The 27824-nt window shown below is 36.4% G+C and overlaps 1 protein-coding gene across 2 annotated transcripts in view; it reads right to left on the bottom strand.

The window, feature by feature from the left end:
- Positions 1-1963: 1963 nt before the first annotated feature.
- LOC129732533 (nephrin) overlaps positions 1964-27824 on the bottom strand; it is a 307910-nt gene continuing 282049 nt past the window's right edge. For both annotated transcript variants that reach the window (XM_055693486.1, XM_055693487.1), the window contains 8 exons: positions 20493-20584; positions 19989-20397; positions 18690-18802; positions 17991-18092; positions 17720-17804; positions 17230-17348; positions 7490-7741; positions 1964-7417 (listed from right to left, as the gene is read on the bottom strand). In XM_055693486.1, coding sequence (XP_055549461.1) covers positions 7082-7417; positions 7490-7741; positions 17230-17348; positions 17720-17804; positions 17991-18092; positions 18690-18802; positions 19989-20397; positions 20493-20584 — 1508 coding nt within the window. In that variant the 3' untranslated portion in view covers positions 1964-7081. The remainder of the gene's footprint in view (positions 7418-7489; positions 7742-17229; positions 17349-17719; positions 17805-17990; positions 18093-18689; positions 18803-19988; positions 20398-20492; positions 20585-27824) is intronic.

Below are 27824 nucleotides of genomic sequence, written 5' to 3'. Positions count from 1 at the left end.
CGGATTCCTATCTGTTGCTAGATTATTTAAAAAAAAAAATTCAACTTAAACCCAACCTACACACACCTCGTTGAAAAACAATCCTCTTTTCCGATTTTGCTCCCTGCCTACTGATTTTACTGCCATGCGGTTGTCGTTATTTCTCCCGCGGGAAATATGGTGTCTAGTATCTGCACTTTATTCTGGCGAAGGAATATCGTGAGAATATACTATTTTAGACTATGCAACAGAAGGTTGCATCGAATGTCTGTCTGCCTTTGGGAGTTGAATTTTGTGATCATACCTAGCTTTGGGAAAAAGACTGCTACACGATTGAGCTGGAATTCTAATAGAAACTATAGAAACTATAATAGAGCAAGAATTCTAATAGGCCTTTTTACGCACTTCTATTTTCTTTTCAGGGCAACTTGTTTGAGCTTTAGGGCAATTTTTGTTGTTTTTTTTTTGTTTCTAATGTCGACTAGTGAATTCAAAACAACAATGAAGTCTAGCAAAATAGAAATATCCAGCACTCATAGAATTCATCTGACCTTCAAATTTTTGAGATAAAGAAGTTTTGGTAAAGCTTGTCTGAATTTTACGTTTTTCTGTGATAATCTTGTGATTAGTAGGCTTTTTTTTCAATTGAATTTTTGTTTGATTGCACAATTTTGAAATATTGGGCCGACATATTAGCAAATAACAATAAAATGTTTACATTACCCGTCGCAAGTTTGGAATGGCTTCACTAAGTATTGCAACACCCTGTTTGAAGTTTGCAGCACCTCAAAAAGTCCAGCAGTACCTTATGTATAATTATTCTCGTGAATCCGATCATTTAGAAAATTGTTCAGGAGGTCAAAGGCTTATCTTGGTGCATTGGTGGTTTGTTGTGAAATACGGCCGAGTATTTTGAACATAATAAATTTCATGAATCCAATCACGTAAAATGTGAGGGATTTCAGAAAAGTTCTCCAGGAGGATAAGGCTTTTTATAAAGTTAATGATAAAATGCAGCCGCTACGTGGCGCTAATGTGCATGAAGTTTTAAAAATAGTCAGGGGGATGCACACCTCCTAAAAAAACGCGTTAATTTAGAAAATCCGCGTAGGGTAAACCACAAAGAAAAGCTTTAGAAAAAAATCCAAGATGCTCTTCTACCAATATTCAAACTGTCCTCCTGTTCATAAGGGACGATCCATTAATGATGTCACGCAAAATTTGGAAAAAATACCTCCCCCCTCGCCCTTGTAACAAGTTGTCACAACTTCCTTGACTCCCCCCCTTAATTACGTCACGTTTTTATATCCCCCTCCCCATTCTTTGGTGATAATTGATTGAAATCGAGAAATTTGTTAGGAATGTATTTTTTCTTAATAAGAACGATTTTACTGAAAGAAAAACTTAAACTAAAAGGAAAAGAAGATTATAGAAGATAACTAGAAAAGGCGTTTAGTTCTTAGTTCAAGGATGCTGCTGATGGAGTCGCATATCGATGACATGGAAAGCCGAGACATTAACTGCAGCATCATTGCTTATTTTTGAAAAACCATCAATATTTAGTTCCTTTTCTTCAATCAATTAGCAATCCAAATATTCTCCACATGTTACAATAACCAAGCATTTTTATTTACGTTTTGTAACAATTTTTGTATTGATTGGATTGAGAGACACTAACAATTAATGAAATTGCGCTGTCATTCATAAATGAACATGCACGGTGAAACGGATGTAAAGAACATTATGCTTTTTTGAGGAGAAAAAAATTGTCATTTATTTTATCTAAAGCTAATTTTAAGCAAAAAAGGGGATCGTAAAACTATAAATGAATGATGCAAATATTATAAATAGTTCTGAGTTGATCTCTGTGGTTAGGTATGTGACTTTTTTATTTCTTTTTTTTTGGTTGAAATGTGATGTCACACTCAAGCTAACCCCCTCTTCCCCATATGTCACAATAATTGAAACCCCCTCCCCCCCCCTAAACGCGTGACATCATTAATGAATGGTCCCTAAACAATTAGACGATTTTGGTCCCCTACTCGCGTCGATGCGAATATTCGCGTAAAGAATTTTGAGAAACAGCCTGACTGTATTTTGAATTAAAATTATCGTGTGATTCCAACAACTTAGAAAGCTGCGGTCTTCAGGAAACTTGTTTAGAAGATCATCGGTTGTTGGTTCATGGACAGCTTGGTTGAAAATGTGACTGTTACGTGACGCTAGTGTGCGTTTGGTAATGAGTGTTATGAACAAAACTTATCTCGAAAATTTAACTACATATTTAGATTATTCGGCTTTCATTTAATTGTCAGAAGGATCCAAACTTTTTTTTTTCATGTGGATAACGGTGTCATCCATCGTTCAGCAATACCCACGAAGTTGCAAGATTTTTCAGTTGAAATTGTCACGACTGGTGGCACTGGCCCAAGACCGCTTAGATTTGCTTAGAAGTAAGAACCGCCAGATATGTCAAGGCCAAAGTACGAAGAATTGCTTGCAAATCAATCTTCTGAACAACTTTGTTGAAGACCGCAGCTTTCTTGGAAGCCGGAACCATGAGTTAAGTTAAAGTCAAAATGCGAAGAATTGCGTTCACTGTAGCGTCACGTAGTTTCAGGATTCTGCATGCAACCTCTTTTGAACAACTTTTCTGAAGACCGCCGGTTAAAGGCCGTCGAAAACACGCAGATATGCCAAATTTCAAGTAATGGTAAACTATTTCGGGGGCACTGCGATATTTGAACTGGGTGATGCAATACCCAGTGAAGCAATTCTAAATTGTCCTCGTTTAAAAACTCGGCAATGTACCAACCAAAATAAAATGCTACTAACTTTTGCAATTCTTGACCGACTTTAGATCTTGACTCGTCAAAAGATTGGACAATTTGTCTTTTTTCAGTATACGGGACCCAAAAGGCGGTGGTTCCTATATGGTTCCGGATTTCCAAGATCATGTTCAGGATCGGGAATCTGTTCAGGAAAGACCATTTCGGAAAAAAATCAGTTGGGCTCAAATTCGTTCCAGTCGGTTCCAGTCGGTCCCAAATACTAAAAAATAAAAAAGTCCAATCTTTTGATGAACCAAGATCCAAAATCGGTAAAGAATTGAAAAAGTTAGAAGCATTTCGTTTGAGTGAGGACTCGGCTACTATTTTTTCTTTCGAAAAAAGATTGGTTTTGCATATTTGACAATTTATTAAAGAGAAGAATAACAACTGCGAAAAGAACGCGAAAAAGTTTTGAGAATAATTTGATTTTAATAAAAAACAATATTATCACAAAAATTATCTTGAACATTGCTGATTATTTTTACCCTTGCTATGTAATTTTCATTACATTTTCGATAAAAATTTAGAGGGTTGTATCTGAGACACAACCGCGTTTTTGACGTAGGATCTCGCAAATTCTTCTTCGTCAAACTTTTCAGTGATATTTGCGATTGTCCTTAAAAGGATCGTTATTATATTTTGAGTCGATGGAAATAATAATATTCGTTACAAAATATCAATTTAAAGTGAATCGAGACTAGCTATATCCTGTTGAGAATATTCTGTTGAGAAATTATTTATCTTGAGTCATACGGTTTATTTGTATACTCCAAAGCAGTTCTTCGAAGAGAATGTTTGCTTCTCACGACTTTTTATTTACATTTCCACTCTGCTTCAGCGCAATGTAGCCAATTAACAAATTGTTGCAAAAGCTGCTGGACAAAATATATGCTAGAGAAGAATGTATTTCAACTTCATTCATTGTACAAACAGTTTTTTAAACAAATGTTGACTTTTTTTGTCAGGTGTACAAATTTAAAGCCGCCGAAAAGTTTTGGTTTTCCCATTTGATTCTGATTCCGAAGTTGAAATTATTCTTCAGTGTCACTCCCATTTCCAGTGCAGATCTGGTCAGTGAACAAAATGAAATGCCTTACATAATATGAAAAAATATTTGATTTGAGCCAAACCATTGCATGATGTCAATGACGTAGATAGGCATTAGGGTGGCTGCAAAAATAGGCATGCCAATTTCCAAAAACCGATCATGTATATTTTTTTATTGGGCAAAACAGAACCGGTGCAAAATTTCAACTCAATCGATTACATCCATAAGAGTGCCTCGAAACGCTCAAAGTTTTGATTTCATGACCCTCGAAAATTTCCCTCAAAATAATTGGTCTACCTTTGTAAGGTATTAAGTGTTAAACAGAAAAATAAATGTTAGCATTTATACTTATTGTGGTTTTTCAAAAACTCAACAAATTTCATTTCATTGGTTGGCGGTCCCAACCCAAATGAAAAATAAATTGACCACCCTCATTAAAAATTAAGTTTAACCCTCTCCCGCTCACGAGGTTTTTCATGATTTAAAAATACTTTCCGGGTCAATTTAGGCAAAATATTTTGCAGGGTAGTTGAAAGCACTGTAAAACATTGTATTTTGAAGAAAAAAGCGAGTTTTGAAATGGTGCTCCAGAGCACCTATGAGCACAGCAGGGACATTTTTTAAAACACGAAAAAAAAATTTTCTGATACTTTTTGAAGTATTCAATCAAATACTATAGAAAATAATGAAAACAATGTAGTTTTGGAAAAAAAACTTAGTTTATGACTATTTGATGATTTATTTTTTATTGAGTAAGGAATTTTCTAGGCTAGAAAATTGGCTCTCACTGCATCGATGAAAGGACGAATTTTGAAGAGCTTGTCATATCCGAGTTCTCCTCTTTTCTTCATCTCTGAGTTGTCATGTACCTAGATTTTGGCTTGAACCTCTTCCCAGAAATGGTAAGTTTTCGTTTTTGGTCCGCTTTCAATGCGTTTAGACCCACTTTCATTTCTTTCTTGGCCCGTTTTGCTGGTGTCTCTACTTCTGCCTCGCTTGTCTCGGAAAATACTCATGAACTTCATCTGGTAATGGATCTATCGCAAACATAGCGACTTCATCTTCGATGTCGCTTCCCATCTCATAAGCTTCTGATTCATTCCCTACTGGAATCACCACGTAGTGAGAAGAACGGCCAGCAAAAATATGAAATCAGATATATAGTTTATTTAGGGCCATCGGTTTTTTTTTGTCTCCTGTATGCCCAGTGGTGCTCTGAGGCACCATTTTAAAACTTATGGAACAAGTGAACAAGAACAAAAATTGTTAATTTTATGGACCGTTACACTCAATGAACAATAGATCTACGTAAAAGTTATTTTTACTATAAAAACGAATAATGAATGTTATAGAAAAACAGTTGCTAAAAACACACATTATTTTTTTATCGTAAAATTCGGACTTTCTCCTGTAGTTTTCTTGATAACAGTTCAAACATTGAATCAAGCTGACATTTGATATGCCAAGTTAAAAGTACATTAGAAATGCAAGATTTTGTAGAAAAAAGAATTTAAAATAATTCATTTTTTGTCGGGGTATAGTCTTTACAATTCTTGGTGCTCTAGAGTCACCATGAGCGGGAATTGGTTAAGATGCCTCATGAACATTCAAGTTGTTTTCATTTCATTTGGCGTGAGTTGTGAGTCATGTTAGGAGCCAATTCCAGAATATTCCATGTTAAATTCTCGGTTACCAAAAAAACGGTCATGAAAGACGATTTTCGGCGTAATATTTTTCTCGAGATAACATCAGATTTCAACGTTTTATGCATTTTTAAGTCTTCCGGCATCGAAACTATTTTTCGATTTGTTCTATTTCATTTTTATATTTCTTTTCTTTTTTTTTCGAATGGTTAAACCATTCTCCAAAAAGTGGGGAGGTGTACCGTACTAAATTAACATAATGAATCAATACATCAATTTCATTCCTTTATACCATTCCTTTAAACACCGCTGCAATAAAGTGTGGGTGAAATCACAGAAGTGCTCACAGCCAACATTACCACACTCAACTGAAACCGAACGTGATTTTCATTTTTTGCTCGTTCGTTGAAAATTCAAATTCTTCAGTTTTCAATTTCACTGAATATCTATTGCTTACAGTGAAAATTATCAGCCCAAGTGAAGATTTCATAAGTGAAAGGAGTTGCCGGTTTTAACGCTTCAAAAATGGCGATTTCAAAATCTAAGAAAAAATGAATGCAGAAATGGAGGTGAAACCATCTAAAAACCTACTAACAAATGATGCATTTGAGCCAAGCGGCAAAGGAAAATGATCACAATATAAGAAAAGGCAAAGTGATTTTTTTGCGCGACAACTCTCGATTACATGTTGCTAACGTTCTCAAAATCTATCTGAAAATGCTCAAATAGTATATTCTACTTCACCCGGTGGTTTTAAATTTGTACAGCTGGCAGCATTTGGACAGCTCTTATGACAAAAATAAAAAGAATTGGAAAAAGGGATTGTTTTATAATGCATTAAATTTTTAGTAAGTAGTAAGTGTTTAGTAAGTAACACATTTTTGGAAATTTCAAACAGTGCGATGAGAACACTATGTGTCCAAATTCTGGAAATTTCATAACTTTTGAGTCATTAAAGTTTCAAAAAAGTAAAAAAAAATCACCTCTCCGAAAGAAACTTTTTGGGTGAAATTTTGAAATTGAAAAGTTTTATGAATTACCGATATCACTAAACTCACACAGTTCCACTGAAATCTGAGAGCCAACGGATGGATGATTTCGCATAAAATCCCTCTCTTCCTCTTCTCTTGATTTGCAGTTGTTAGCAACCCCAACAGTAAGCCATTTGATTCCCTTTCAACAATAATTTAGCTACACTATTTAGCTACCGGTTCAGATTATAATATTAATAAGTAGAACGGAACTTAAATTATGTACAAGATCTTTTCATGTAGACAATATCGATCAGTTATTGTTTTTTTCTTCTTCTTTCTTTTATAAGCATACCTACAGACCCTAACTAGGTTTGTGGTGAACGATGAATGATGTGGCTAGCGCAATCTACACACTATTCGTATGGCAAGAAGATTCCTGCATGGATGTGAACTAGGGAAGCCCGAACTGCATTGTTCCAATTGACTTTTTGTGGGCTGATTCAGGGAGGAAGGGGGAAAGGTGTGGGACATGAATATTTCACCGCAATACGCGATCACGGTTGTCATGTGGAAGCCGATTTTGCGTAATCCGCCTGCTTACTGCTATCATTTGTCCAGTGATGCCAGCTCGGCGTAGTTGGTCGTCAGCAGGGGCATTTTGGCGGTGTAGATTTGTGATGTCGCGTAGCCACTGCTTCCAGTGCCAGCGCCACAGCCACCGGACGATGATGACGTCTGGGATGAGCTGAGCATGCTTTCGTACGTGCTGGGTGTGAAATCCCGCAAAGGCAGTCTTGTGTAGATGTTCGGCGAGGTTGTCCGCGCTGGCAGCACGGTCGTTGCGGTTGCACCAGCCGGATTACAGGTGCTACTGTAGACGCCCCGGATTGGCGAGCTGTAAATCGCGTAACTCGGATTGGTTGTCAGTGAAAGTTCACCAAACTGCAACGGAAAGGAAAAAGTTATGATAAAATTTCTTTACATAATTTTCGGAATTAAACCAAATAACCTCACCTTCTTCAATCCATTCCCCGTGGGTGACAGATGTGGCGGCGAAAAGTTCACCGCCACCGGTTGGGGGAATTTGAGCCGTTCCGTGTCCAACGTTAGCCGCTCGAACTGTTTTTCCTCGTCGTCCTCGCTGTTCTCGTGCGGTATCACGTCCGGGTTCTTGTCGTCGATACTGGAATGGCTGCCGATGTTCCGGCTGAGCGGTTCCGCACTGCCTTTGTCCTGTTCGGTCGTCACCGCCTGGTGGTGCTTTTTCTGTCAAAATATATACACAAAAAGCAGAACGGAAATGATGATGAATACATTCTGCGCTATTGAAATTCGCCGCAATCAAAGTCTTCACGGTTCCTGGAATGAAATAATGAACACATCTCATTCGTTGTTATCGGGTGCTTGCTTTAATACAAAGCATCAAACGAAATCAAGCCAAATCCGACGTTTGGTGTTTGATTCTTTGCGTTGCCATTCGAAGCAATCGAACCAAACGGAATCTAATTAGGGGAAAAATGTATAAAATTAAAAGTTTCTTCGCCCACAAAGTCACAAAGAGAAGCTGCAATCAGTGTTCCCGTTACGCTTCAACGATATTTGAACATGCAGCAGCAGCAGCAGCAACTAATCGGAAAAGTGCATCAATCGAGCAGAAAACGTTGAAGAGTATGCTAGAACAGACTAACTCGAATCGAGCCCTTCTGTGCCGGAAAAATAAAGGAAAAGAAGAAAGAGTTTGTCATCGAAGATGGCAATTTGCACAGAATGGAGTAATGAACTAAATGAACTTGCGCTCCCGTTTCTTCGTTGCTTCGCAGGAAGGGTGGCAACTGCACTTTACTTCACCCGACGCTTGCCTCCCACTCGACTCGATCTTCTTGACTTGCAAGTCAATAACATTAAATTGGATTAGTTCGTCCTCGTTTCGACGATGAGACTTGCTAATTTTACTTCGATGTTTTGTCATTTGATGTCTGCTGCAGAGGAAGCAGCTAGTGGTGTACGAGCGGCAATTGTTGCACAAGGATTTCGAATACTGTTAGTTACTGTGCTTATTGTTTCGATCAATAGATTTTTTGATTTCTAATTTTTTCACTATTGGATGTAATTTTTTTTAGTTTTTTTTAAATTTCCAAACTTTTTTTTTTAAATTTTGGAACTGTAGACCAGTTGATTTCTTTACTTTTTACCATTTGACGTAGGATTACGTCTTACGGTAACATACACACCAAATTTTCATTGCTGGAAACCAGCAAAATTTTGCTGATTTTTGGTGTGCTGTGTTTCCAGCAATCTGTTCAGCAAAATGAAATTTGCTGATTATTCAGTAATGCTCAATTGCATAAAAGTGACAGTTCGTTTGCTGCATGTTCCGTAAAACAAAATACAAATTGCTGGTTGTCAGCTATGATAATTTGGTGTACATTCAGCAAAGCATAAATCAATTTACTGGTTAACCAGTTAGTTCAAGGGAACCATGTTTCCCTCAGGCACCAGCTTCCATTCGCCCATCGGATCATAGCCAAATTACTGTTGAACTAGAGATGTATGATTATCATTTCAACCTCAAAGTTCATCTAACCCAACAGTGACTTAGCTATGGTCCCATATCCGCTATCAGGAGCTTAGAGATGATCCCGTACCAGCTGCACAGCGATTTGGCGCGTTTTACTAATGTCAGCTTGACGTAAAATATTTTGACATATCAATGCTTTCGCTGGATTCCAGCAAACATTCATTTACTGTTTTCTGTTCAGCAAATAGATTTGCTGTATTTTTGCGAATCACTGAATCGATTACTGGTTTTCAGTAAATTTATCAATGAAATACTGGTTTCAAGTAAAAATAAAAAATGCCGTGATTCAGTAAACAAGTGATTTGCTGATACATTTTCAGCAATGTACTTTGCTGAACCATAAAGAGAATTTTTGATGTGTACCTATACATATAGGGGTACAAATTCAAAAACCGAAAACATCGAGAACGTCACAAAAGTTGTCCACTATCAAAAGCATACTGGATTCGGTCAGTTTCCAACGGATTTACTTAATTCTAACAGTAATCGTCTTAGAAACTAGATATGCGTCCACCAAACTGCGGAAAGTAGCGATTTCATGATGATAATTGTATTATTGAAAAATGTAGAGCCTTGTTAAACCGGCTGAGCAGGCGACTCATTCGATTGCAGCGTTCCACAAGGACCAACTGGCGGTCCCCAGCACTGCATAGCATTGTTGAGTTATATCCGGATTTGTTGCGTTGCGTTTACTTTCAGCTTTTTCAGCCATCGCTAATAGCTGTTAGTGTGTTGGTAGCTTTTCTTCAAGGTCTCCAATCAATTAATTAAAAAAAAAGAGTTGAAAGAAAATTGTCACTGAAATTTACCGCTTCACACCATTGAACTGATTAACCCTAATCGAATTTATTTTCGAACATATTGCGGAAGAAACCCTTTTACATGAGACAGGCTGTCGTGATTCTACGTTAACCCTGCGGTCATGTCTAACAAAACAACCTCTTCAGTTGAAGAACTCCAACTGTTATTTTAGCGTTATTCTATTTATGGAACAATTTTAATTTCTTAGAGATTGAGACTTTCGACTATTCAAAATTATGACATTGATTTGACTTGAACGGTCGCACATTTCTTAGTTGGAGTATCTAAACTAGTGAAATTGAACAAAGAATCACATAATAACATAATCATCTTCAATCACATAATTTAACATCTTCAATGTAGCAATTTAGTAGCTTCTAATTTTTGAAAAGATCGATAACAGTGCTTACGGTCTGTAACGGAAAGAACGAAAAAAGTGTTACAATCATTACTATCAGAGCCCGAGTTTACCTCTGCATCTCCAGCGACTGTGACGGAAAGGAGAGGTTAGTTTGTCACTGTGATAAGTTAAGGATTTTCATACTATTGTCCTTCCCTCTACGCTTGACTGATCTTTTTACCGAGGCCCCGTTGGTTACTTCTGTTAAAAATAGACAGTTTCATCTCTCTGAAATCTGACCGAATCTGACCGAAATCTGGTGAGGGGTTCAGGTGGAAGGGGTATGGGAGTGCGTCTAATAATAAACGCATGCGTACAAGTTCCTCACCTGATTCTACTAAGATTTGAGCTCAAGAGCTATGATAATTCACTGATTAACATTTTTTCAAGTTTCAGATATTCAATTACCCATTTTTTCTGTTCTATTTTCATGACATTTTTGACATATCATATAAACAAAATCATATGTTTTTATGCTTTGCCATGTAGGCTTTAATGTATAATAAGTTATATAGTAGGAAAATCTAGATAAGATATGACTCACGTTTAGTGTCCGATTCCTTCTTGTTTTATTCTGTTCATTAATCGGTAAATTTCCCGTTCTCGGCTACTAATTCTTTTTTACTTCTCCTTTTCAACAATCGTTTTTACTAATCCTACCTAATTATTTTTTGTAGCTTATCTTTTTCGCAAGCTGTGTGAGATTTTTAAATATTCTATCGTGACATTTTTTGTTTGTTTGAATGAACAACTAACCTTGCTTGAAAATTTATGTTCTTGTTTATCCTTCACTTTTCGTTTAGTAATTACTTGTGATTATAATTTAGAACGTTTTATTTTTTAATACTTAATATAGTAAAGTTAGATTAAGATTATTTGTAGTATAGATTAAAGATCCGTGTGTTTCAACTTGTTCTCTCTTTTCTGACTTGCATGTATATGACGTTAAGTTCGCGTTGACAACGCACATGGCTGTGTGACACTTTGACCGCTGCGTATCGCATTGAAAGGGTTGGACCGAAGTGCGTAGCGATGAAAGATCGCAACAGGCACTTTTGTTAGTTTTGATGTTTTTGACATTTTTGTCATTTTAAAATTTCAAAGATTTATTAATTTGTAGAAATTTTGAAAATTATATTTTTTTTTTATTTCCGAAGTAATAAAATAATATGTCTAATAATAACAATAACAATAACAGAAAAAACACCCAAAACAAATTCTGAGTGAAAATGACAACATATTCAAACGGCCATAACTTTTTTGTTTTTCATTTTACCATCACCAAATTTTGACAGATAATAATAAATATTGTCGTCTTCAATGCGTAAAAAATTAGATTTTCAAAAAAGGTACTTTTTGAGATGTTCTAGATTTTGTGACAATTTGGAATATTTGGCCCAAAAAAAAATAATTTTTACAGTGTATATATTTTTTTTAGAATCGCAATTTTATTACCTACAACTTTGCTGAAGACACAATTTCAATCAAACAAGTCGTTTTTCTGATGCAAATATTTTTTCATTCATCAGACATTTTTGGATAGACCCTTTTGAAACAGCTGTCGTGAGTATACATGAAGAACTGATATTAAAGAATGATCTCTTTATCAACTGGAAACAACTGTGCAAAGTTTCAGCGAAATCGGAAATGGTCGACCAAATCGATTTGCGAAGTAGCGTGGACTTGCTCCTTACCATTCCCTATTCTTCTTAACTCCTCGCTCTTACTAAATAACTGACCTCGATATAAAAGGTACATTCGAAATTTTAACCCCATCATTTTCATTCTGAAAGTGTACCAGTGACGTACGGCCGCTAGGTGCTAGCCGTTGAAAGGAGAAAAGTCAAAATAGTACCGGTCATCTCGTGCCAGGTTTCACCCGTTAGTAGAACATGGCTACTGCAAAAGTATTGAAATGGCTGGAATTCTGGCCGGAATAACCAGAGAACAAGAATCATCGGCAACTGGCACCTTTTGGTGCCTCAAAGTGTTGTTATTGAAGTTGGATTTTCTCTTTTACAAAACGTTGCTGATAGCGGAGAAAGCCTTGCAAGTAAGCATATTTTTCTTGGTGCTAATTATTTGACAGTGGCCGGTGCAGTAAATCGTTCTGGTTCATTATATATTGACTCGATTATATATGACTATCTGACCCGGCACACTCCGTCCCGCCTAAATTTAGTGTTTAATTCAATAATTTTAAATATTTCAAATTCATTGATTCCTTGCGATTGGATTATATCGTTTAAAAATAATTGGTTTTATCGGAATGACAACATCTTCGATTTTGGCTTTTGTACATGACCTCTACTCCGTATATTCATATTGGGTGCATTTCAGTTATTTTCGTTGTTTTCCAGAAACTGAAAGTGGTCATCTTCTAATCCAAAATGGTGTCCAGGGTCAATGCTTGGCTTCTATACATCATTTCGATTACGGACATATCCATATGTAGTAGCATTCGGTTATTTTCGGCTGTTTCCCAGAAGTTGCCATTTTTTAATTCAAACTGGTATCTAAGGTCAATTTATAGCTCCTTGCATCATTCTGGATCCGGTGATACTCATGTTGGGTGGTATTTGGTCACATCAGGCGATTTTTCAGGAACCGGAAGTCGCCATCTTACATTTCAAAATGTTGTCTGAGGTCGATTTGTGGCTTCAGTGCATCATAGCAATTCCGGAAATACCCATATTGGGTGGTATTTGGTATTTTGCCGCTGTTTTTCGGAAACCGGAAGTCGCCATCTTGGATTTCAAAATGGCATTTGGGAACAATTTCCGGCCTCCGTGTGTCAATCTGGTTAAAGAAACGCTCATATTGAGTGGTATTTGATCATTTTCGGATGTTTTCCAGACACCGGATCTCGCCATTTTACAATTCAAAATGTTGTCTGAGGTCGATTTGTGGCTTCAGTGCGTCATAACAATTCCGAAATACCCATATTGGGTGGTATTTGGTCATATGTCGCTGTTTTTCAGAAACCGGAAGTCGCCATCTTGGATTTCAAAATGGCATTAGGAGACAATTTTCGGCCTCTGAGCTTCAATCTGGTTAAGGAAACACTCATATTAAGTGGTGTTTGGTCATTTTCGGCTGTTTTCCAGGCACCGGAAGTCGCCATCTTACAATTCAAAATGTTGTTTGAGGTCAATTTTTTGCTTCAGTGCATCATAACAATCCCGGAAATACCCATGTTGGGTGGTATTTGGTCATTTGCCGCTATTTTTCAAAAACGGGAAGTCGCCATCTTGGATTTCGAAATGGTATTTGGAGACATGCCAGAAGAAGGAAGGGTGTCGATACATTATGGACATTTTTGTTACACCTCAAAACATTCACCTGCCAAATTTGGTTATATTTGCTTGATTGGTTCTCGAGCTGTGCGTAATTTGAGTTTCATTTGTATGGGACCCCTTCCTTCCAGAAGAGGGAAGGGTGTCGAACCAACATGGACATATTTGTTACTCCTAAAAACATCCACATGCCAAATTTGGTTCCATTTTCTTGGTTAGATTTCGAGATGTGCAGAAATTTTTGTATCATTTGTATGGGACCCCTCCCTTGCAGAAGAGGGAGGGGTCTCGAACTATCTTAGTCACCTTTCTCGGCGCCTTAAACCCCTATATACAAAATTTCACGCCGATTTGTTCGGTAGTTTCCAAGCCTATATGAATCAGACAGACAGACAGACAGACAGAGCTGCAGTTTTATATGTTTAGAAGATTAGATTATATATAATTTCAGACTCGATTATACAAAGAAGCAAAAAAAAATTTTCTCGAATTTTAAATATGACTCATCTAGAGCTAATATATCGTAAGGGAATATCTACATAATACGTAACGCTTGATATGAAGGGGAAAAAATAGAAAAAAATTAAATTTCGAAAATTGGTTATAGAAAAAAATTAAAATAAAAAACTAAACATACTTTTAAAAAATACCTGAATAAAAATAATTTCAAAAATAAAAAAAAAAATTAAACAAATTTTATTTTCAAAATTATGAGATATTAAATACAAACAAGTTGATAAATCTACATATACTTTTAATGATTTTCTTTACATTTGATTGCAATTGCATCAGGAATAACTACAAGATAAATATTTTTTGTAAGAAATGTGTTTTCTGACTTTTATGGGGATGAATCAAAAATAAAATTCTTTCTATTTATTCGAAAACAACAAATCATTTATGAAAAAGAATACAAAACATTATTTTTTTTCTGTGTCGATTATTTATAAAATTCGATTATATATAGTGGAAAAAAAATCGGAGACAATATTTAATCGAGTCCGACCTGTATAAATAAGGCTTCATTCATATATTTTATTTATATTAATTATAGCTCAAAGCGCTCTAATGTCTCAGCAAATAAAAACGCACAGAAAAATACCGTAGTCCTACGTCATGCGGCCGTGACTTTGATAGCACCCTCCTACTATTTACTATGTTTTTTACCTTTTTCTTAATTTTTTTAATGTTTCGAATTTATTCTTATTTTTTCTTATTTGTTTTTTCTTTTATTTCATGAATCACGTACGTCCATTAATTACGCAGCGCAAAAATGATTATTTTCGACATCATCTCCATTTGCATAAGTTTTCCGCATGGGTTTAAACGCATCGTCAGATAGCCACCCTACCTTTTTCTTATGCGTGACATATTTTATGGACATTCTCCCACGACATTTCAGCTTAAGAGAAGTGATATTCTAAATAGAAAAAGAAGTAACATATTTGATGCATTTGACATTTCTGACACTTTGACGCATTTTTTGTATTTTTGACATTTTTAACATTTTTGACAATATTTTCATTTTTGGTTTTTATGACAGATTTGACATTTTTGATATTTTCGACATTTTTGTCGTTTATGACATTTTTGACATTCTTGACAATTTTGACATTTTTTTTTTTAATTTTTGACATTTTTGTTATTTTTACATTTTTCATATTTTTGTCATTTTGATATTTTTCACATTTTCGACAATTTTTGACATTTTCGGTATTTGTGGCATTGGTGACATTTGACTTTTTTGTTATTTTGGTAATTTTTGACACTTGTTATTTGTGACATTTTAAAATTTTTGACATTTTTGAAATTTTTGACATTTCTGACATTTTGGACATTTTAGACATTTTTGACAGTTTAGACATTTTGGACATTTTGGACATTTGTGACATTTTTGACATTTTTGACATTTATGACATTTTTGTGATTTTTGACATTTTTGAAATTTATTAAATATTTGAATTTTTTGAAATTTTTGACATTTTTGACATTTTTGATATTTTCGACATTTTTGATATTACTGACATTTTCGACATTTTTGTAATTTTTTTGTCATTTTTTACATATATACATTTACATTTATGACATTTTTGGCATTTTTGACATTTTTGACATTTTCGACATTTTCGACGTTTTTGACATTTTCGACATTTTTGACATTTTCGACATTTTTGACATTTTTGACATATTTACATTTTTGGCATTTTTGGCATTTTTGACATTTTTGACATTTTTGACATTTTTGACATTTTTGACATTTTTGACATTTTTGACATTTATGACATTTTTGACATTTTTGACATTTGTGACATTTTTGACATTTTTGACATTTTTGACATTTTTGACATTTTTGACATTTTTGACATTTTTGACATTTTTGACATTTTTGACATTTTTGACATTTTTGACATTTTTGACATTTTTGACATTTTTGACATTTTTGACATTTTTGACATTTTTGACATATTTGACATTTTTGACATTTTTGACATTTTTGACATTTTTGACATTCTTGACATTTTTGACATTTTTGACATTTTTGACATTTTTGACATTTTTGACATTTTTGAAATTTTTGAAATTTTTGAAATTTTTGACATTTTTGACATTTTTGATATATTTGACATTTTTGACATTTTTGACAACTTTGATATTTTTGACATTTTTGACATTTTTGACATTTTTGACAATTTTGATATTTTGGACGTTTTTGACGTTTTTGACATATTTGACATTTTTGACATTTTTGACATTTTTGACAATTTTGACATATTTGACATTTTTGACATTTTTGACATTTTTGACATTTTTGACATTTTTGGCATTTTCGACATTTTTGTTATTTTTGACATTTTTGACATTCTTGACATATCTGTCATTTTTGACATTCTTGACATTTTCGGCATTTTGACCTTTTTTACATTTTTGACATTTTTGGCATTTTGACCTGTTTTACATTTTTTACATATTTGACATTTTTGACATTTGAGGCATTTTTGAAAATTTTTGGCAGTGTTAATGTTCGGACATTTTACGCATTTCAATTTCAGAAACGGTACAAATATCGACCTCATTTCAATCATGTTTTCCGTTTCAGACCAGTAATCACATCTCTGTTTAAAAAAAAAAAAAATCACAATTTTTGGTGTAAATACTGAAAATTTGAAATATTGCATTGTGGTCTCTAAATTGACCTCTAAGTTGACTTAAACGAGGTTTTAACATTTGACGACGCTTTCTTTTCGTTATATTTTCAACTGAGAACATGTTCAGCAATGCTAGGCAGTGCTGCGTTCCGCCGGTTTGTTCGTGTGGAACGCTGCGATCGAATGAGTCGCCCGCTCTGCTGTGCTTGAGTCAGCTGCTGGTCTGCCGGATCAACAAGGCTGTATATTTTCTAATAGTACAATAGAGAGACAGCAAACAAAAGTAAAACGCAGTTTTTCTTCGAAATCAAATCAAGTTGGGTTACTGTAAATGTGCGACGTAAATGTATTCATACAAGTTGGATTTATTCTTCGAAATGTTCTCTAAGATTTTTATAATGAATTTAAACCAAAATTAAATTTCGTTTGCAATTTCAAAAAATAAAAACCATTCGGTCGCAACTGAGCCTCTGTAGGCGGAGAGAGATTACTCGCTTCCCGCCACGTATAATGAAGAAGCAAAAGAAGCTTACCTTCGTTTTGAACTTGACGAAAATGATGATGCAGATGGCGACAAGGAACAGTGTCACGGCTGCCCCGACAAGCGCTCCCAGCAGTGGCGTCAGTTGAACGAGGACGGCTTTCGACGGTGCTAGGATTTCGCAGGTTTCCATGGGAAGGAAATAAAGAAAACGAAATACCATTAAGAGTTGTGCGACCCGATGCTGAATAATTTGAACAAGTCTTATAAATAATGATGGGCAGCAGGAGCAGCAGCAAGCCTGCCTGAGCCTTGGGGAGACACAGCAATGCAATCATAATCAGCTTAGCCGCACCTAAACACCGGAACGTGCTCGGCTGTGACAGGAATGATGATGATGATGATAATAATGATGACGACGTTGGCAATGATGATGGCACACCTTTAGAGCCAGAGTGCATCCCTTAGGACGGCAAAGGAGAGCTGCTGTTGCTACTAGGTATATATACTGTTGATGGTGTGACAAATGGGAAAAGACTTACCGGTGCGCAGCAGTGGTGCCGGTAGTGTCTGCGCTTTGACACGGTAGCTGGTGGGGGCCGTTCCCTGGAGGTTGAATGGTGTGATCTGTGAATGTGGAACAAGAAACTCATTCAGCGAACTGCCAGAAAATCGCATCACCTAATATTATTCAAAGAGCGGAAGGTGGCTTCAAAGGGACAGACCGCAGCAATGATTTCAGTTATGGAACTGGGCTGAGCTGAGCAACCCAGGGACAAAAATTGGAAATGAGACTTTGCACTTAGCACCTACCTTGATGATGAACTTCGTATCGCTGGGAAGCTTTTTAAGCAGCATCTCCGGACCGTGGAACGTGATGCTGAAGAGGAGCTTTTTCGTGTGTTCGTCGAAAATCTGTGGGTATAAGATGAAAGTAAGCTTAGGATTTTATCTCTATCACATCTGGTCGGTAACTTTTTAATCAAATCTAACGAAAGGATTATCGTTTTTTATTTGCATTTGTTATAGAGTGTAGCCCTTGCTAACGAGCGGAGTTTTTCTCGGTCTAAATGAGTCAACGATGTTGGTCGGACAGCTTTCTACACGGACAGGATTAACTACTAAGTTGAAGCTAACTATTAAATATTGTTCAAATTGAATTGCAAAAAAAAAACTTCACCTTACGTGGACATATTCTCGAGCAGCTTTGAAAAATACATAAGTTAAGATGAGCAAAAAAAAGTTGCAAAATAATAACATAGCAAACTCCAAGCGTTCCAGGCGGTGTTGTTTAGCACGATTTTAAAAAAAGAGCGCGATCTAAACCGACTGTGCTTTGCACTAGTGAGCGAAAAAGTACGTCCTTTCGTTAGTCGGATGTTGTTCTGTTTCCGTTTTTTTTTGTGCTATCCCCAATACGCAGTACATTCATAAGTGGAAAAGCTACCATCGCTCGCTGAATTCATACATGAATTGAAAAAGGAAAAGCGGAAAAGTTGGATGATCACTTACGTCAACGTGGAACTGCTGCGGAATGCCTCCATCCTTGCCGGCGATGCATGACACGTGCACCGTGTAAGCGGTCACATTTGATATTGTGCAACTTTTAATTGGATCAGGTACATCTGCGAATGGGTTGGAAAAGAAGATGGCGTAGGAAATATTAATAATGAATTTTAAGGACTCGACTTCGCCTCCGATCGTCCCCGGGCCGGAGACACCGTCGTCGGAATGGTTGAAGTAAGCACGTACGGATGGTGCTTTTAGGTTGCCAGTGAAACGTGCCGAGTTGACCGATTTTAAGCGGGATTCAATTAGCGCGAAGTGACTGAGAGTTGGCAAACTTGTCTAGCAACGACTGGGACTGGACTTGGGCTGGGAAGCTTGGTGAGGTCGTGAATGATGCAGCTGAGGAGAGTTTCCGGTTTGTCTGATGCCGCGCCGTGGAAATCCCTTCAGAGGTTTTAGATTAGTTTGGGTTTATTTGCAAAGTTTCTGGTTGTGGTTTTTCCAGTCTAGTCTAGTGTCCATCCCAAAGGGGCCATTGGATTATTGCGGTTGATATACTTGTATATAAGACAGGCTATTTTTGAACCTATCGTTCGTGCCTTTAAGGAACGAGTTTTCTGGCATGAACCAGTACAAAACATACACAGACTACCTGATAGAACATGAATAGAATTGCTCCATCTTGATAAACTATTACGAGCGCATGTGAACAAATATAACAGATGTTCGAGTCATGTGTGATTCAATACGAGCTTCTTCTAGAAATACTAAAATGCGCCTTGGTTAATGGCTTGATAAGTACAATTCTGGAATAGTTGTTTTCAGTAAACATTTTCCAATTGAGAAACCATCTTGCTAGTAAAAGTAGAAGATCTTTCCAGTCAAACTATATGAAATTGTTAAAAAGTTGTTATGCGCTTTCGGGTTAATTATATTTTTTGAATGTAGAAGAAAGAGTATCGAACAATACCTGTTGTGCTCTGATATTATCTCCCTGCTTATTTCAAATCAATAATTAAGTATGCTAAGCATACTAAACTTCCCTCCACCCGGCATTGAATAATGCATCTAGCAAGTGGTTCACTAAGAAATGCCGGGCCTTATTTGCCAGCAAACATTTATCATTTAGAAGGGATACCGCTCCACTGCGGTCCGGGCGGCACGTAGTAGAACGCGAGAACCATGAAAAGCCGGCCAGCTGCTGGTTGGCCAGGCCAGTGTTATCCATTCGCACTCCGCTTCACTTCGGACGGCAATTATCGCAAAATGGTCCCACAAGAGGAGAGCTAAAATCATACTCACCTGCCACTAGGATATGATAGAGGCAGTGGCCACTCTGCCCGTAGGTGTTAGTGGCCGTACAGGTGATCGTTCCGAAGTTGGTGAATGACTCGATCCGGTACAGGTAGAGCTGCCCGTCGACCAGAGCCGGCTTTGGGGGTTGCTGCTGCCTTTCGAGCTTCCGGCGTACCATTTCCTCCAGGTTCGGTCCGATCAAGTGATTACCGGTGGAAGAGGATGGCGACGAGGATGACGATGATGATGGCGACGAATGGTGATGGTGATGGGGGCGGTCCCCGTGGGCTCCTAGTTCGGTCTCGGCCTGTACCAGCTGATGATGCGATTCCAATTCGGCGGCATTCGTATACGGGGGTAATTCCTGCAGGCTTTCCAGTGAGTTATTGAACTGCCACCGGAAGAGCAGGTTGGGCTGCGTGAGGCGGAAAATGGAAACGGCAAACGGCGCGCGATTTAGTATTAATGGTTCAGCAATTTACGAACATTTAATGCGAATAAATAAATTACCATCGGATTAGCGTCGATATCGCAAGTGATGTTAACTGTTTGCTTAACAGCGGCACGTATTATTTGTGTCTCGGATTTGCAAACCGGCGGATCTGCGCACGGGAAAACAAGAGGAAGATCAGGATATTAAATGTACTGTATATGAGCCGGTACTTTGGAAACGGTATTATGCTGTAATGACGGGATGCGATGTGTTGCTACATCGTTTCGTGCGAGGATTGCGTTGGTTCGGTTTGGTTTTGTTTGGGAATTTACGCTCGAGTGGATGGAGCTTGGATGGAAAAGTGAATGTCAGCCGGTCGATTGCTGTTGAGATTGGGGTCAGCGAAGTGGATGGACATAACCCCCGAAGCCCTCCCACCATTCACACGGTAAATTCCTATGAGATGTGAATCGGTTTTGTTTCCGTACTTTTTGTTTGATAATGAACGATAGCCGCTCGGCGTTTTGTTCGACAAAAAATAAATAAATAAATACGTGCGGGCGATGTGTTTGATGCTTTTTTATGTGTAGTGCGGGAGGTTCGTGTTTGGTTTTTGTTGGCCCTCGGTGCGGTTTTTTGTCTGTATATTTGGGTTACACGAACGCTCACTGAAAGCATTGTGTACATACTTCGGTTTTCACGTCAGAATGGATTGGTAATTGGATGGAAATATCTAAAAACATGGGTTTTTGGAATTCACTCATTCTGATTGTGGCCAAATGATGATGATGATGATGATGATGTGTTACGTATGTATGTTTTGATGGCGAATGTTTCGGTTCGATGCTTTCGAAACTAATTGATTCGAGCGCGTTTTTGGTGACGGATGGGGGCGAAAGTACGATGAAAGGTTGATTTTGAACGTGGCAATACCGATGATTTATTTATGCCTGCTAGCGTTCCCGCCGCTATCGAAACGTTTTCGTTCGACTAGACAAATCGAACACAATAAGGTGTTAATTTTATCGTTTGAGGTTAACTGCTTTATGAACGCGTGGTAAATGAGGAATAGCAGGTTTATGATTTATTCATACGACTTTGTTATGCTTTGATAAAAATATATAATAAAAAACCTTGTTAGCCAATGTCAGTCGATCTTATGTATTTTGCGTTCAGAATGTTCGCAGCGGATATTTTTCCGCTTTTAATACCTATTGAAACTTTGCTTTCAAATGGGATTTCTTAATTTGCCATTTCACTGGAAAATTGTAGCTCAAATTTACTTAAATTTATAGCCTTATTTGTATATCACATGTTCTTGTCGTTAGCACCTTGATGATATTTTCAAATTAACTTATGAATGAGCCTTTATAACTCGGTTAATTTTCATCGGATTTTCTTTGTTTCTGTAGCAGTCGATTAAAATAATATTAACGCATCCATCAAAAAGCGGAAAATTGTATTTTATGACGAAAACTATTATTCAATTGGAAAATTTCATCTCGTTTTCAGAAAAATATCTAGAGACCGGGAGTCATTTTCAGATGCCGTTTTACTTTTGGTAGCTCGGTAAAAAACCTAAATTGGCCAAATTCGGAATCGAGATGATGCCCAGAGACTGGAAATGAAATTCAAAATGGTGTGACTTCCGTTTTTCAAAAAACAGCCTAATATGACCATATGTGGACATTTCTGGAACCGAGATCGAGTTGATCAGAAATCAACTCTAGTCGCCATTTTGAAATCAAAGAACACGACTTGCGATTTCTGGAAAACAGCCAAATATAGTCATTGTGGAATCGTGATTTTTGGTTATTTCTGGAACCAAAATGATAACCAGCGGGAAAGAACCGAAAATGACCCAATAAAATATCCAATATTCAATATTATCCATGTGTCATTTTGAAATCGAAGTTGATAACTTCTCTTTTTTGAGAGATCGAAAAATGGCCTATAGCACCTAATCTGAGTATTTCCGGGACTGAGATGACATCCCGAACTGGAAATCAATTCTAGATGCCATTTTAATTCTTTTTAGGGCAACCACATTGTTTTCGGAGAGTTATTTCATTGCTGTTGGATAAAAGTTATTGATACAAACATTGCACAGTGCAACAATTATTTTGCCTTGGCTACTATGCATGATTTTTTGATAAAGTTTGATGCGAAAATAAATTTCCCCGAGTTTGAACATACTTCAACTTAAGGGGCAACAATGGCGCCATTTTGAATTTTTGAGAAACTGGAAATTTTCGATGTTTTTTCGACGCCATTTTGTTGTAAACCAAATATCATAATTCTAAGAGTTTGTCCACATATTAGCATCTTCTTACCCATCTTTTGAAAAAAAAGCAGATCTTACATCGGACAAAAACTGAGCTCAAAATGATGATTCTACGAAACCGGTTTTGGCATGGTTTTAGTATATTTCACAATGCAACGTATATCAAGTATGTCTGAGCATTAATGGTATTGCGCTAATATCTAAAAGTGGAAGTCAAATTATATCTTATATTGAGTAAAAAAGTCTCAGAAATCGATTGCTAGGTGTCTGATATACGTAAAATGTCAGCAACATGTCGCTTTTGCCCCGATTCCCCCACAATACTAAAATAGTTTTATTTTGACGTTAAATCAACTTATTTGAAATCTGTTTAATGTCACATCGAGAGTGTAAGTGATACTTAAAGATACAATAACAATTTGTCTTCTCATAATCCTCCTCTTTTTGCGGGGAGGGGGTCGCATTTAATTTTATCGAAGACGCGATGATTCTGTCTCGTAGCTGAAGCGAGATTTTTATGTTTTGACCAGTCCTGGCCAAAAATGCAACTTCATCCCCGCAAAGGGGAGAGGATCATGTAAAGACAACTTGTTATTGTATCTTTGAGTATCGTTTACACTCTTGATATTACATTGAACAGATAGGTTAATCTAACGTCAAATCAAATAGGTTAATCTAACGTCGAGAGAACCTATTTTAGTATGGTAGGGGAATTGGGGCAAAGTTGATATGTTGCTGACATTTTACGTCGATCAGACACCAACCATTCGATTCCCGAGACTTTTTTACTCGATATAAGACGTAATTTGACAATTACTTTTAGATATTAGCGCATTACCATTGATGCTCATACATACATACATCAGTCCTCGTGTGTTTCGAAAGACAAATCTTGATTGCAAGTGTCCTGATTAATTTTAAAACTTTCTTAACGTTGTGCTACATGTAATTACATATTTTCATTCTATTGTACTTTTCTTGGTACTGTATTATTGTGCTATCGATCATCGATCCACTGCCGAATCCTGAATATGGCCATGAAGAACCACTGGGAGGTATAGCGTATTATTGAGTGCGATTTCAGTGCGGTCGAGCGAGCCGGCATGACTTTGCCAATAAAAATTATGTTGTATGTGACCGCTATATGTTGTTTCACTTAACACCTAGTAGGTATATAGCACGAAATACTGCATTAAATTTGGCATTTCAAGATAGAATCGACAAAAACACAAGTGTCGCAAATGTAAACAAAATCTGAAATTGAAGAAAATAAAGTGACTCTGGATCATCGAGCCATTTTCTCCGCATAATCGAGCCACGGGTAATCGAGCCTCTCGATAATCATGCCTCGAGTCCGACCTAAACTTGGAGACTTCTTTTGATAATAATATAGTACTTTAGTATTTTAGTACTCTAGCACTTTAGTACTTTAGTATTTTATTATTTTGGTACTTAAAGACATACAGGACCTTAGCCCATCAGTACTTTAGTACTTAAGTGCTTTAGCACTGTGTTACTGCACTAATTACTCCCTTCCTAGCCTTCCAGTTGATCTCGAGGAACGATGCTGGCATAATAAGTCAGTCGTCGTAGGATCGAGTCTAGGCTCGGTAGAGACTTTTAGTGTCAGTATAATTGTACCGCTAGCTCCAAAATTGTCTTGTAAATTAAACAGTTAGTTGCGAAGTCTGTGTATAAATAACAGAAGGTCACGTTCCGAATCGGAATGTAGCCAAGACTTAAGTGTTTAAGTACATTAATAAATTAGTGCTTGAGTATTTTAGTACTTTAGTAATTAAGTACTTTTGTACTTCAGTACTCCACTACTTTGGTACTTCAGTACTTCAATATTTTAGTACTTCAGTACTTTAGTACTTCAGCACTTAAGTACTTCATACTTCAATACTTTAGTAGTTCAGCACTTCAGTGTTTTAGTACTTTAGCACATTAGTACTTTAGCCCTTGAATACTTCAGTACTTTAGTACTTTAGTTCTTTAGTACTTTAATATTTTAGTACTTTAGTACTTAAGTACTTTAGTACTTAGGTACTTTAGTACTTTAGTACTTTAGTACTTGAGTACTTTAGTTATTTAGTTCTTTAGTACTTTAATACTTTAGTACGTTAGTACTTTAGTCTTTTAGTTCTTTAGCACTTTACAATCGCCTACTCAGTATTTTAGTTTCCACTTCACTGGCCGCATTATGGGTTGAAAAAACATATTAGTACTTTAGTACTTTAGTGCCTTAGCACTTTAGTGCTTTAGTGCTTTAGTACTTTAGTGCTTTAGTGCTTCAGTACTTTAGCACTTTAGTACTTTGACCCTTTAGTACTTCAGTACTCTAGTACTTTAGTGCTTCAGTTCTTTAGTAATTTAGTAATACAGTACTTTAGTACTTTAGTATTTTAGTACTTTAGTACTTTAATAGGTTAGTTCTTTAGTACTTTGGTATTTTAATGCTTCCAGTTTTTAGTTACCACTAACCTGCTCAGTATTTTAGTTACCACTTCACTGGCCGCATTACGGGTTGAAAAAACATGTTAGTGCTTTAGTACTTTAGTGCCTTAGTACTTTAGTGCTTTAGTACTTTAGTGCTTTAATACTTAGCACTTTAGTACTTAAGCACTTTAGTACTTTAGCCCTTTAGTACTTCAGTATTCAGTGCTTTAGTGCTTTAGTTCTTTAGAACTTTAGTAATTTAGTACTTTAGTACTTTAGTGTTTTAGTACTTTAGTACTTTAATACTTAAGTAATTTAGTTCTTTAGTTCTTTAGTACCTTGGTATTTTAATACTTCAGGTTTTTAGTTTCCACTCGCCTACTCAGTATTTTAGTTTCCACTTCACTGGCCGCATTAGGGTTTGAAAAAACATGTTAGTACTTCAGTACTTTAGTAGTTTAGTAGTTTAGTAGTTTAGTATTTTAGTACTTTAGTAAACACTCGCGGTTCTTTCGCTGGCCTTCATGATTTGTCTGTACTATCTATTTTACTTAAAAATCTCTGCAGGTGAGACAGTTGAGGGTCGACACATCTTGTTTTTTATTTGTGGTTATTCTCCGTCGGTGTAGTTCCGCCACTGTTGTTGTGTCAGTCACCGAGGGGAGGCGACCCTACCCAGGATCCTAACTTACGACCTGCTTTTACTTCCGAGATGGAAGGCGTGAGCCTGAAATTTTTCGCCACAGAAAATGTCCCGTGTCGGTTATATTTTTTATATCTTTCTTTTACAAAATTCTGTATGACGACCTACTCGCGTAAAATTGTTTTTCATTTGTTAATCTCTGGAAAATTATATTTATTTGAAAATTTGAAATTCAATGATTGCTTGATATTTTAGCACTCAAGTGCCTTAGTGTTTTAGTACTTAAGTACTTCAGTATTTTAGTACTCAAATACTTCAGCAGTTTAGTACTCAAGTACTTCAGCAGTTAATACTTTTTTAGTACTTCAGAACTTTGGTACTTTAGTACGTTAGCACTACAATACTTCATTACTCTAGTTTAAAGTACTAAAATACCTTAATACTCTAGTTCTCTAGTACTTTAAACCGTTAATACTTTAGTATTTCAGCTCTTTAGTACTATATTAGTTCAGTAAATAAAATCTACTATTTCTTGTACCAAGTGCTTTTGTACTTTGCTTCTTTTGTACTATTGTGTGTGTATGGAAACCTATTTCTAAATCCCAGTGTCTGGCTGTAATATGATGAAAAAAAAAAACAGTTGCAATCATCTTTCGTTTATGCACCTTTTTTTCGGGATGTGCTGGCTCTATCTCTGCAGAATGACTAATTACTTGCAGTACATTTCGGAATCATTTTCCATTCGGTAAACCCTGCCTCAAAATTAAGAATGTTATAATTTCTTTTATTTCATATTTTCAAACTTTCAATTTATTTGATACATTATCATAAAATAAACTTACCCATATTCAATGATCATTTAAAATTTTATTCATTGAATAGAAGATTGTCGAGATGAGAGGTTAACCAGGAATAAATAGTTATATGAATGAATAATTGAGTAAATTATGCAAATACAACACTCACAGAGTTAAACTAAAAATAATAAAAATAAATTGAAAGCAAGAGAAAAAAAAATTGAAATCTATTTTCATTGCCTTAACATACATCTTTTATGGTGAAAACAGCAGAACTGTTCGTCCACTCAGCTATGCATACAAGCTTTTATGCAAGTCATTATGTACTACCTTTAGACGCTACTGCCGATTGTCACTTCTAATGTATGAGGTACAATTTTGGAAGTAACAGTAAGATCTGTACCCTATACATTGGGGTGGGAGAGAAAATAAATGTTAGCTTCCATGCACTTTTCGTGTTCCTAATGGGTCCTACAACAACAGTGTAAAATTTCATCGATCGGTGAAACTATATTCGGTGAAACTATATTTTTGCGCCCGAGTTTTAAAGTTTCCATACGATTTCATATGAGAAAATCCACTTTTTCAAAACTTATTCTGTAGAGATGTCCAGTTGGCTCCTAAAAATATATCGATACATGATGTTTGTAGGAAATTTTCCTGGAAAAAAGACTGTAAGGCGCTACGATGCTTGTTGAAAAAGTTATTCACTCGAAACTGATTGAATGTCTGACGAACGGCTCACCATTGAGTTTTTCCAGCAACACTGTTACAACATGCTGCTGTTGGAAAATAATTAAGGAAGAGAAATAATTTCGCGTGAAATTAAGCTTGAAAATGTGATATTTGCTGCTAGTATCTTCGGAGAAGCCTCCAAGATAAATTTTGCGCGGTATCATTTCTTATCACAGGATTGAATTTGCAACAGCTGCATGCTGCTGCAGTATTGCTAGAAAAATTCAATGGTGAACCGTTCGTCAGCCGTTCAATCGGTTTGAGGGAAATAACTTAATCTACATGCATCGTAGCGTCTTACGGTCTTCAGAAGGGGTTTTCCCAGGAAAATTTCCTACAAATATCATGTATTGATATATTTTTAGGAGCCAACTGTTTATCCCTAGAGAATAAATTTTGAAAAAGTGGATTTTCCCATATAAAATCGTATTGAAACTTTAAAAATCGAGCGCAAAAATAAAGTTTCATCGATCGATCTGAAAATTTACACATTTGTTGTAGGACCCTTAAG

Source organism: Wyeomyia smithii, chromosome 3, assembly GCF_029784165.1.
Source record: "Wyeomyia smithii strain HCP4-BCI-WySm-NY-G18 chromosome 3, ASM2978416v1, whole genome shotgun sequence".
Taxonomy (NCBI): Eukaryota; Metazoa; Arthropoda; class Insecta; order Diptera; family Culicidae; genus Wyeomyia; species Wyeomyia smithii.
The sequence above is the reverse complement of the archived record's forward strand: the minus strand, read 5'-3'. Positions and strand labels throughout refer to the sequence as shown.